Source organism: Mizuhopecten yessoensis, unplaced genomic scaffold (assembly GCF_002113885.1).
Source record: "Mizuhopecten yessoensis strain PY_sf001 unplaced genomic scaffold, ASM211388v2 scaffold11181, whole genome shotgun sequence".
Taxonomy (NCBI): Eukaryota; Metazoa; Mollusca; class Bivalvia; order Pectinida; family Pectinidae; genus Mizuhopecten; species Mizuhopecten yessoensis.
The window spans coordinates 1,069,640-1,082,280 of NW_018408920.1; the positions used below are offsets into that span (position 1 = coordinate 1,069,640).

At 36.2% G+C, this 12,641-nt stretch overlaps 1 protein-coding gene across 2 annotated transcripts in view; it reads left to right on the forward strand.

Annotated features, from left to right (window-relative positions):
• Nucleotides 1-12,641, forward strand: part of LOC110440421 — a 186,536-nt gene that overhangs the window by 17,887 nt on the left and 156,008 nt on the right. For both annotated transcript variants that reach the window (XM_021483490.1, XM_021483491.1), the window contains exon 3: nt 6,315-6,571. In XM_021483490.1, the coding sequence (XP_021339165.1) occupies nt 6,315-6,571 (257 nt within the window). The remainder of the gene's footprint in view (nt 1-6,314; nt 6,572-12,641) is intronic.

Below are 12,641 nucleotides of genomic sequence, written 5' to 3' on the forward strand. Positions count from 1 at the left end.
CAGTAAGTACTGTGGGTGATCAGTAAGTACTGTGGGTGATCAGTAAGTACTGTGGGTGACCAGTAAGTACTGTGGGTGATCAGTAAGTACTGTGGCTGATCAGTAAGTACTGTGGCTGTTGTGAGTATAAGAATAAGTTAATTGAAAATGGTCATTCAAAACTACATGTTTATTTCTGTAAAAGAACTTATATAGGCATTTTGTTTGGAGATAAATTAATTTAGACCGATGCAATAAAATTGAAATAAAGCAACTAGTAACTTGCTTTATATTCCTTGTATTAAGATAAGTGATACACAAGGCTGTTATTTATGCTCATTAAAAAAAAAAATGTGCTTACCAAGTTGATACCTTATCATTCCACAGACAAGCAGTTGTCATGTGCTCTAGTACCCAGCAGATGTTTCTAGTAGACTTACCAGAGATTTAATCTACATTGAATACTGTAATCACCTGAGAGTAGTGCTGTTAACATATTGGCCTACCTCCACAATGACATACAAAGCTATCACCACATGGTGCAGTATGGATTGATATGTCATTCTGACTGTATGGACGCTGAGTTTATTACACACCCCCTGCTGTGAGGCAAAGGTTCACGTCTCCCACTTCACAAATACATGTTTTTTTCAGTTTTCTGCTGCCAGTTCAGCTCGTATAGATCTAGACTTTTATGATTTGAAGTCATGGTTAGTGAATCATTTGATTGGTTGAGATGCACTGAAGTAGATGTTACAAGCTTTCCTATACTGCATGATGACTCAATTCGGGATGGGTAACATGTATAATCAATTCAATATTGTAAAACTTGGGATAGGGTAGGCCATACTCATTGGATCCAATTCATAAGGCCAAACCCAATTCCTCATTCTTTTGTTGTATTGAAAGAAATTTACAGTAGATCTTTTAGATATGATAAGGTATTTTCTCAAAATTATTGGGGGTAAAGAAAATTGAAGATATCTGACCTTATTTTGATGGATGTGGAGGTAGTTTGTGAAAACAAGCTGTGGTCTGTTGGAGAAACTTTTCCTGCACGTAAAAATAATGAATGCAAAATTAATGTTGATAATAGCCAGAGAGAACATTTAACACCAAAGGTTCCTAATGGGGTCTCGCGGGCTGGGAGTGACCCCAACACTGGCTATACTTGGACTATATGTAGTAAAGCTAAAGGATATACAGTGGAATCTGTATTAAGCGACCACCCAAGGGAAATTTAAAAACCAGCCGTTAAATAACAGCTTGGTCAATTCTGAGTTTACCATGTATTTCTTACAGGATGACTTACCTAACGGCACCTTATTGTAAACAGACCACCACTCCTAGCCCACATTTACACATGTGTATCTAGGTAGTTTTAAACAACACTGTTCAATAGACCAACTTTATTTTAACTCACTTAAATCGTACACATTGAAAACGTTTTTTTGCTTTAAGTCTCTTCAAATTGTTTTTCCGAATCATTGACAAAATAAGATTTGTTTATTAATTTATAACCAGAGCAAGAAATTAGCATAGAGCACAAAAACTTGAGCATGAGAATGGTTTCATGAATACAGACCCTGGTGATTAACTGAACAGTAGTAAAGTGATAATTATGTGAGTAATCAAACCATTGAGAGTGCTCAAGAAGAATCACTGGAGACTTGCTGAAGTTCTCAACCTACACAACAGTGTTTTCAGTAGCAAACTTGATTTAAGCTATTGCACAAGACAGTGTCGTTGGAATGATGGTGCTTCCTGCAGTGGTCCAGCAGATGAGTTCACATGTATTATTTGTTTATTATAGACGGAAACTGGAAAGATAGTCCAGTTAAAATTTGACCTAAATTAAAAGCCGACAGCATATTGCCATAAAACGGACCAGTATTATTGTCATTAGTACTTGTCTTTGAGAAGTTGAGAATTTAGAAATGTTATGTGTGTTAGCATAAATATTTTGCACTGATAATCATTATTTATTTCCCAAGAGAGTGCCTGCTAGCGTAAACATCTCAAAACAGACCCGATCTTATGGATGAAAACCTGCCAGTTTACTTCATCCAATCAGGAGAAGGATATCATAGGTTTAAAGGTTACTATATGTTGCCTAGCAGGACTCTTGTGCAATCAAAATGGCTCCACTCAACTACGATTTATAGGCGTCCATATTTCACTGCTTATGCAACAATATTGGCAGTTAGAAAAATGACATTAAGGTGTCGGCACATTAGTGAATTTGTTGTCAGTTGGGAAATTGATTTTGTCAAATTTGTTCACTGAATTTGGTGAAACGATTGTTAATTAAAAAAGCCCTTCTTCAAACTTGGTGATAGTTCCAAATTTAGAGTCACACAGCTATTTCATATCTTGTCAAAAACGATTGTTTGGAAGATTTTGTCAAAAATGGTCGCTAAATTTTATCATATGTGGTCGTTTATCATAATCTGGTCCCGCATATTCTTTGGGGTCCGTATTGGGTGGTCGCTGGTCGCGTTAGACAGATGGTGGCTTAATACTGTTAAATTACCTGGTAAAAAAGTCGGGGAGGAATGAAAATTGGTTGCATAAAACAGATAAATGTTTAATACAGATGGTCACTTGAGCAAATTCGACTTTACCTGTATCTCAAAGTGTGTGCAATGTAACGGAATATAACTTAACATGTTAACTTTAAGTGAATCTTGTTAATAATATCAACAAGCTAAGCTCATGATGGCGGGCTTATATAATCATCTGACCTTGGCCTTGTGACCTCAGCCAGGACATGATAGCTTGTCTCCTGTCTTCAACATATTGACCCTGATACAGGAGTAATATTACCAGTACATAGATACTGTTTATCAGGGCATGCATGGGTCAGTGACTTTATCAACAGTTGTCAGCATCTGTGTTGATGTTGAGACAGGGAAGCAATAGGATAGATACCTCTAGGCTTTCGTCACTCATGGGAACAACAATAACATTCAGTGTTGTTTGAGAATATAGGTTAATGTCGCTGTGTAAATTGTTTTTTCCTACCATATTTCCTTGTCATATAAATTCTGCAATGATGTACACAAAAAATATTGATTGCAGAATACTTAACAAAACAGCTGTATTGTACGACATTGTAACTGATAACGGTATCTACACCAACCTTCAAAACCGAGAGGTAGGCCAGCGTACAGAATGCTGCTGACTAATGGTGTAGGAAACATACACTAATGACAGGAGTTCAAAAAACATTTAATCTCATTAATGGCACCACTTTTTTTCACGGAAATTGTTGGTACAAAACCCTACTAATATTTATCAGAACATGTTAATGATTCATGCTTAATTTTTACTGTAATAGCTGGAGGGAATGGTATTTACGAGTCATTATACAATCTGATATTGACCGCAATTGCAGGTAGGGCAAAAAACCTATACGGAGGTGATATATCAATAATTGTAATGCCTTACTCTAACTGCTGAGGATCGTTTCATCTGAAAATCAATAAGATTTCTGATAAGGAACCCTTAACCAACCAGTATTGAGAAGATTTGTTTGGTCCAGTAGAATCGTTTTTTCATGTTCTCATTTATCGATTGCCAAACTTGCACAGTTCGCAGAAGAGTTCAACTTTACTGGGGTCGACAATAATGGCTTTCGACCCATCAGCAGCCCAGGGGGATTGTACACATAGACAAAATAACCAATTCTTGCTTATGATACGGAGTTCAGGACCTGTGATTTACACTGAAGGAGGATGATAAATATTGGATCTTAATAAGTGTTTTGTGTCCAGTGGATGTATATATAAATATATGAACTTTCTGCAGACATATTGAATTTTTTTAGATTCTGATATTAGGAAAACCGAAATGCTCCCGGATTCACAGGATTTAGGTATAGTAAAATGTGTTGTATTTTTTGTAAGTAAAATATATTCCTTGTCATGGACTTAGGGGGAATGTCAGATTTGACCTTTAAGCTGGTTAACATACTGTGCATTTTCAGGCAAAAATTATTTGAGGATTTAGGATGATAAATTGGATACCCGTAATTCTGTATGAAAACTTATATGAGGATTTAGGATGATAAATTAGATACAAATAATTATGTATGAAAACTTATTTAAGGATTAAGGATGATAAATTAGATACACGTAATTCTGTATGAAAACTTATTTGAGGATTTAGGATGATAAATTAGATACACATAATTCTGTATGAAAACTTATTTAAGGTTAAGGATGATAAATTAGATACACGTAATTCTGTATGAAAACTTATATGAGGATTTAGGATGATAAATTAGATACCCGTAATTCTGTATGAAAACTTATATGAGGATTTAGGATGATAAATTAGATACCCATAATTCTGTATGAAAACTTATATGAGGATTTAGGATGATAAATTAGATACCCATAATTCTGTATGAAAACTTATTAGAGGATTTAGGATGATAAATTAGATACACATAATTCTGTATGAAAACTTATTAGAGGATTTAGGATGATAAATTAGATACACGTAATTCTGTATGAAAACCTATATGAGGATTTAGGATGATAAATTAGATACACGTAATTCTGTATGAAAACTTATTAGAGGATTTAGGATGATAAATTAGATACCTGTACTTCTGTATGACAACTTATTTAAGGATTAAGGATGATAAATTAGATAGATACATGTAATTCTGTATGAAAACTTATTAGAGGATTTAGGATGATAAATTAGATTCATGTAATTCTGTATGAAAACTTATTTGAGGATTAAGGATGATAAATTAGATACACGTAATTCTGTATGAAAACTTATTTGAGTATTAAGGATGATAAATTAGATAGATACACGGAATTCTGTATGAAAACTTATATGAGGTTTTAGGATGATAAATTAGATACCCATAACTCTGTATGAAAACTTATATGAGGTTTTAGGATGATAAATTAGATACCTGTACTTCTGTATGACAACTTATTTAAGTATTAAGGATGATAAATTAGATACCCATAACTCTGTATGAAAACTTATATGAGGTTTTAGGATGATAAATTAGATAGATACATGTAATTCTGTATGAAAACTTATTTGAGTATTAAGGATGATAAATTAGATAGATACACGGAATTCTGTATGAAAACTTATTTTAGGATTTAGGATGATAAATTAGATACACATAATTCTGTATGAAAACTTATATGAGGATTTAGGATTATAAATTAGATACACGTCATTCTGTATGTCAAAGGACCATCATTTCATTGCTGCGATTTTGCATAATAATTAAAAATTCCTATCTCAATCCGGGGTTATGGAAAATTGTTCAAACCACTAGGCACAAAAATAGGGGCCTAAAAAATTCACTCTTTTACATTATCAATTCACTCATGAAGATTGGATTGAGTCGAGATTCAAAGTTTGTACTACCATAAAAATGTGTGTAATTTGCGCAATTTTGTGTGTTTGTTTTCAGGATATTTTTAAAGACAGACTGTCTGGATTTTCCACATATTTTTAATGAGTTTATTTTATGTAAAATTAAGTTATGATATCAGCAGTAAAAAGGACTTGTCCGACAGATGACTAACACCGAAAGATCTATTTCTCCAAGCCAATTTTCACGTGGCCGTGATGACTTACTAAGACAAGTACATTTTAAAAACCCTGCCCAATTCTGATTTTCTTCTCAGGAAAAATGCATTGAACATATGCTACAACATTGGCAGATGGTGATAAAAAAATAAAAAAATGATGTAGTTGGAAAAATTTATAAAAACTTGAATGCTTTACATAATGGTGTGCTGTTCTGCCTGTCAGATTAGACACCTAAACGTCCCTACCCAATAAACAAAGAATCCTGTATATCAGTTTACATAAACAATAGGTTTGTCGAAAAAATTCCCCCCCAAAAAATGAATGAAGGCTTCAGTTTTCCTTGGCCACAGATGATTGAACCCTATTCCTAATCTCTACTACTCCGTACATCATTTTAGTCCTTTTCATGCAAAGAAACAAAATATTTAGGCATATTTTTTAAGTTTTTGAAGAGGGCTTCATTATACCATCAGGAGTGCGAAATGTTGTTTATGTTACCATTGGGTGCACAATATCATACTACTGTACTAGTAGATCTTGTATTCAATTTCCAGTGGAACTTTTTGTGGAAGAGTCTTGGTCAACACCTTGGGGAAATCTAGTCTGAATGTAAACTGACAGGTCTTTTTAATCATTACTTTTCTGTTCTTACTGTCTTTGCTCCTGGTAATAAATATGTATGTAGTACGGAATCTCAAACAATGGAGCCTTTGTCATGTTTACATGTGTTTGTACCATATACAATGTATGTTCCACAGGAGTCATGAAAATCTGTACTGGGAAGGACAGCTGTGTCATGGAGGATAAGACAGGGCTCCCCGGGGCTGATGATGCCCTCGGGTGTGGAGACAAACCCCTATCCTTCATGACGCCTCCCAAGGGCAAAAAGCAGGTCACACTGTCTCTGGAGGCTGGTGGAGGTGAAGATTATCCAGACGATGATATGGGGGAATTTGAAAATGATGGAGATGAAGCATATGATGATGTGTTTTTACCTGACGATTACAGTGAACAGGTAAGAACTCTTTAATCTTCAAAATATTAATACAATTATTACAGTAGCCGTTCATTCACTTGTTTCACAACTCTGTCAATGTCACAGCTATATATGATCAATGTTATAAATCTACTTCTGGGATCATTAACTTGCCATGTCCTATCAACTGATCATGATGGTCCTATTCAGCTGTTTAAGTAAATCATAAACATGCCATACATCTCATGATAGAGCTGTGGTACCCTGTTTGATGAGTTTTGCCTTACAACGCAGGGAAGACTTGATCAGATTTGGCTTTTGAGCTCAGGGAAGACTTGATCAGATTTGTCTTTCGAGCTCAGAAAAAACTTGATCAGATTTGGCTTTTGAGCTCAAGGAAGACTTGATCAGATTTGACCTTACAACTCGGGAAGACTTGATCTTATTTGGCCTTACTAACTCAGGGAACACTTGATCTGTTTGGGCTAACAATTCAGAGAAGACTTCAGATATTGCTATTTCTCAGAGAAGACTGGACGGATCTTTCTCAATAGTGATAAAGTTCCCTTGGGACCTTGTTGGGCTTAATCACTTTTGAGACTGATCCGATAGACAAAATGACCGACCAGTGGCCATATTTGATTTTGGTAGGTAAGGTTTATTTTTTTTACTTTTTCTACGAAGGTAATGGACGGATCCTTCTCAAATTTACTATTAAAGTCCCCGTTGGTCTCCATGCAGTTGTGCATGTTTACTTTTAAAGGTGATAGAAAAAACGAAATGGTTGACCAGCAGCTTTCTTGGATTTTGATAGTTAATTTTTTTTTTTTTTATTTCCTACAAAAACTGGAGAGATCTGTCTCCAATTAAATATGAAGGTTTCCCTTGGCCTATAGTTGTGCTTGTTTACTTTTGACACTGATTGGAAAAACAAAATGGCAGACTTTATTTCCTAAGAATTATGTACAGAGGGGTTCTTTCTCAATTTTTTTGTGTAAAAATACTCCAGGCGCTAATGAGAAATTATCTCTCATTTACAGCACCTCTAATAACTAATTGTGTAAGAATCACAAACTTTTAAGCTCACCTGGTCCAAAAAACCTGTGAGTGTATGCCATGATTCAGCATCCCATGTCTTATCATCAGTCAACTTTTCTTTAAAACGCTACTAGTCCTTAATAAATAATTAAGCTCAGTTGATTTTGACCAAATTTGTTCTGGAGCATCTTTCAGCAAAGGAGGACTAATGTTTTTGTATATGGAGGATGTGACACCGTGAGTTTGTCCTATTGTAGTACATCAGTAGTTTATTTATCTGACGTTATTGTGAAACAAGGACTTTAAATTATACCTTTTGTAATGGTTAAATAGCTTATTCAATCATGAATTATTATACAAAATTTTATGAGTCAATTCCTGGGAGTATTTTCAAAATGTTTGGTTGCCCCCAGGGACTGGTTTTGGGTTGTTTCCGTGTATAGTGTGCACCCCTTCCTTATTGTTATCATTTTCCCCTAAAAGAGTGTGCACTTTACACAATAAATTCATCAATTATTTATAGGTGGGAATGCATGCATATTGTATAGCTCATAAGAATAGGTGTCAATCGCAACAAGCTCAGGATAAGTTGATTCTTCTTTATTAGGTATGTCTACCGGTTTCGCCCGAACAGTGGGCTTCTTCAGGACGATTTCATAACAGAATGTGTCCCCTGAAGTACTAAAAATCTGGGCACATTTATATTGGATATTGTAACGTAATACAGGTAACGTCACGTGATGTTACCTATTTATAATGTTCTAGAAAGTTCCATCGCGGTTATTATTAATAAATGAGCATTATCTAGTCTATAGTATCAGTTTCTGAAATACTATTAGGTACATACAATTCATTGACTATTTCTAAATCTATATATATATATTTGTTTATATATGTGTGTATAAAATTTGACATAATTGCAAGATTCTTTTATCCCTAAATATTATTAACATATATTATAATGTTCATCCTGACATATCCCAAAGTCCTGTAGTTTACGAGTGCGTTGTCTCCTTCTGATGTGTTAGGTGTGGATGCTGTGTCTTCACTGTCCGATAGTTCTAGGTCCGCCTTGAGCGCCTCTAGAGTCTCATCCAGTACTGGCCTGAACTGTTTGCAAGTTGGTCCTACTGTGCTCATCCCTTGTCCTTGTTAGGGCCCCGTATTGGAGATACGGGTGCCCTATAGTAATCACTCTGTCTGTCTGTCTGACTGTCTGTCTGTCTGTCCACAAATTCTGTTCCTGGCTGATAACTTTGGTATTTATTGACCGATGTACATGAAACTTGGTCAAGATGTTCAGTTCACAAAAATACAGATTGAGGTAAAAAATCAAGGTCAAAGGTCAAGGTCATTAGGTTCAAAGCTCAAGGTCAAATTTTACATCTTTTCACTGATGAACATTTTGTTATGACATGATGAAGCAAAGTTGATCAGAATTAAACAAGGAATCAACTGACCAAGGGTCAAGGTCATCAGGTCAGGGGTCAAGGTCAAATTTTGTAGCTTTTCACTGGTGAACATTTCGCTATGACATTATGAAGCAAAGTTGTTCAGAATAAAACAAAGAAACACACTGAGGTAAAAAATCAAGGTCAAAGGTCAAGGTCATTAGATTCAAAGGTCAAGGTCAAATTTGCATCTTTTCACTGATAAACATTTTGTTATGACATGATGAAGCAAAGTTGATCAGATTTGAACAAGGAGTCAACTGACCAAAGGTCAAGGACATTGGGTCAAAGGTCAAGGTTAAATTTTGTACCTTTTCCCTGATGAACATTTTGTTATGATATCAAGAAGCAAAGTTGGTCGGAATTAAAGAATAAGTCAACTGACCAAAGTTCAGGGTCACTAGCTTAATGGTCAAGGTCATTTGCGTCCAAAGGTCAAAGACAAAGTGGATCTCTGACTTTTACCCTGGATCTTGATGTAGGAGGTATAAAAGGTGAAACAAAACAAATCAAAGCTAACAAATGAGTATTGCACCGGTATTTACATTTCTGTCAGCCCAGCAAATATGGAGGTGGAAGAAAACAAGACTAACATCATAGTACATGTAAAATGTATATTTTGCTTCCTTGCGATTCTTTTTGAAGTCCAAATGTCAAATGTCAAGCTCAGCTATATGGGCAGATTGCTTCTTGATGATAATGGGGGGTATATTGCCACAAGACGGGGCCCTTACTGACCTGTCAGTGTTCTAGTTTTATCCTAAATTTTACCTGATCTAACTGTTTTTTAGTAAGCGCCTCAAATGGGCGTTTATTATCCGGTTTGGTTGCCTGTTCTCTGGTATGATCTTCAAACGTCTCCGGTTCTACGAAGTATCCTGGATGTTTGTCCTTAAGGTGTTTTTTATAGTTTCATCCCTCCCATATGTTCATTTGCAGAGTTTACATTTGTACAATGGTTTGTATGAGACCATGCACTACGTCTGCATGTCTCCGTAGGTTCCTAAGACTAGCGTATGTCTTCCCGCATCTGATGCACGGTAGTCTTATTTTTCTGCCAGTTGTATTAGGTTTTGCGGCGGGTTGTCTTTTTTGTGTTGGCCATCAAGCTATGATGTTAAGACCTTCTGGTTGTGTTGTCAGTAGCATGCGAATCCAACTCTCCTCTGTTCTGAGATGACGGTTAATATCCGTGACGTCTTGTACAATACCCATAACTATGACGTTATGTATGTTATGATCGGGAGAGGTAAAATGTCCCGCCACCGGTTTATCCGGGTGTTTGTGAATGATACTATATAAATGATTGCGTATTTCAAACTTAAAGTCAAATTCTGCTAGGTCGATTGAACTGAAACTTTGTAGGAATGATTGACTCATGGTCCTGACCAAGTGTTGTTACTTTTCGGGTCGATCAGAAATCCAATATGGCCGCCATGGCCGCCATTTTGAAAAACTATTTCAAACTTAAAGTCAAGTTCTGCTAGGTCGATTGAACTGAATTGTAGGATTGATCGACTCATGGTCCTGACAAAGTGTTGTTGTTATTTTTCGGGTCAATCAGAAATCCAATATGGCCACCAAGGATGACATTTTGAAAAACTATTTCAAACTTAAAGTCAAGTTCTACTGGGCCGATTGAACTGAAACTTGATAGGAATGATTGACTCATGATCCTGACAAAGTGATGTTATCTTTTGGGTCAATCAGAAATCCAACATGGCCACCACGGCCGCCATTTTGAAAAACTATTTCAAACTTAAAGTCAAGTTCTACTGGGCCGATTGAACTGAAACTTGATAGGAATGATTGACTCATGGTCCTGACAAAGTGTTGTTATTTTTTGAGTCAATCAGAAATCCAACTTGGCTGCCACGGCCTCTATTTTGAAAATAACTATTGCAAACTTAAAAACAAGTTCTAATAGGCCGATTTAACTGAAACTCAGTCTAGGAATGATCAGCTCATGGTCCTGACTATCTTAAGTTAACGTTATACTTAATTATTTTTTACTGAAATTGGTACATATTTTCAGCAACAGAAATAAATACTGTAGGACTCGGGTGACCGTTAAGGCCCATGGGCCTCTTGTTTTGTGTTTTAAATCAATTCCTTTCAAATTTTGTATGGTAATGCTAGAAGCAATAATGTTCCAACATATATTGTGGGTTTTTCTATCGAGTTTCAACTCTCTTGTGTGTTGGCATATCTGTTTATGCTATAACTCAAGTCAAAACACTTTTCTTACTAAAAGCGCTGAGCAGACGACACCTCCACTCTCGTGGAATTCCTGTTTACCGTAACTACAATCAGCTATACTTTTCAACGAAAATGTTTTTTTTTTTTTTTTAAATAAATGACTTTGACCTGCATTCAAGAAGCAAGTGAACCAGGTCACAAATGACTTACATTCAAGGTCATAGATTAAGTAGGATAAAACATTTAAATGACATCTCATGTTCCTGACGACCTACGGCTGTGGTATCTACAGAAGATGTTCAGATAGATGATTTGACCTTAATTGGAGTTAACTGGTTTAAATCATGTTAAATCTGCAAATGAATTCTATTCAAGTTTGACAAGATGAAGGGTAACAATATTTGACCAGATGTATGGTAACAGTATTAGACAAGATGTAGAGTATGTTTCAGTGAGGTAGCACTATAAAGTCGGCATCAGTTCCGCGCTATCACAAGGAGACAAACACGAACATATCGCAGCCTCCCAAAATACACACACATACACTACACGCATGCATCTTGCACACAGGGGAGGCCGTCCTTAAATGACCTTAGCTGTTAATAGGACGTTAAACAAAATCAAACAAACAAACAAACAAAAGGGTAACAATATTTGACGAGTAGGTACATGTATAGTTGACAAGATGTAGGGTAACAATACTTGACGAGTAGGTATAGTTGACAAGATGTAGGGTAACAATATTTGAGGAGTAGGTATAGTTGACGAGATGTAGGGTAACAATACTTGATGAGTAGGTATAGTAGACAAGATGTAGGTTAACAGTGTTTGACGAGTAGGTATAGTTGACAAGATGTAGGGTAACAATATTAGACAAGACGTAGGGTAACAATATTTGATGAGTAGGTATAGTTGACAAGATGTAGGTTAACAATATTTGACGAGTAGGTATAGTTGACAAGATGTAGGGTAACAATATTTGACCAGGAGGTATAGTTGACAAGATGTAGGGTAACAATATTTGACCAGGAGGTATAGTTGGAATGGAGAGCTGCCAAAGATGTTTGGGCTTATGATCATGGTTTTTAGCTCACCTGGTCTGAAGGACCATGGTGAGCTTATGCCATACCGCAGCGTCCGTCATCCGTCCGTCCGTCAACTTTTCCTTTAAAACGCTACTAGTCATGAACGACTGAGCAGATTTTGACCAAATTTGGTCAAAAGCATCCTTGGGGGAGGGGAACAAATTTGTATAAACTGTAGGTCTGGCCCCCCTGGGGGCTGAGGGGCGGGCCAAACGGGGAATATAACAAATTCTTTAAAATCCTTCTTCTTCTGAAGGAATGAAAGGATTTGTTCCATATTTGGTCTGAAGCATCCTTGGGAGAAGGGGAGCCAATTTTGTATACGCATGGGTGTGC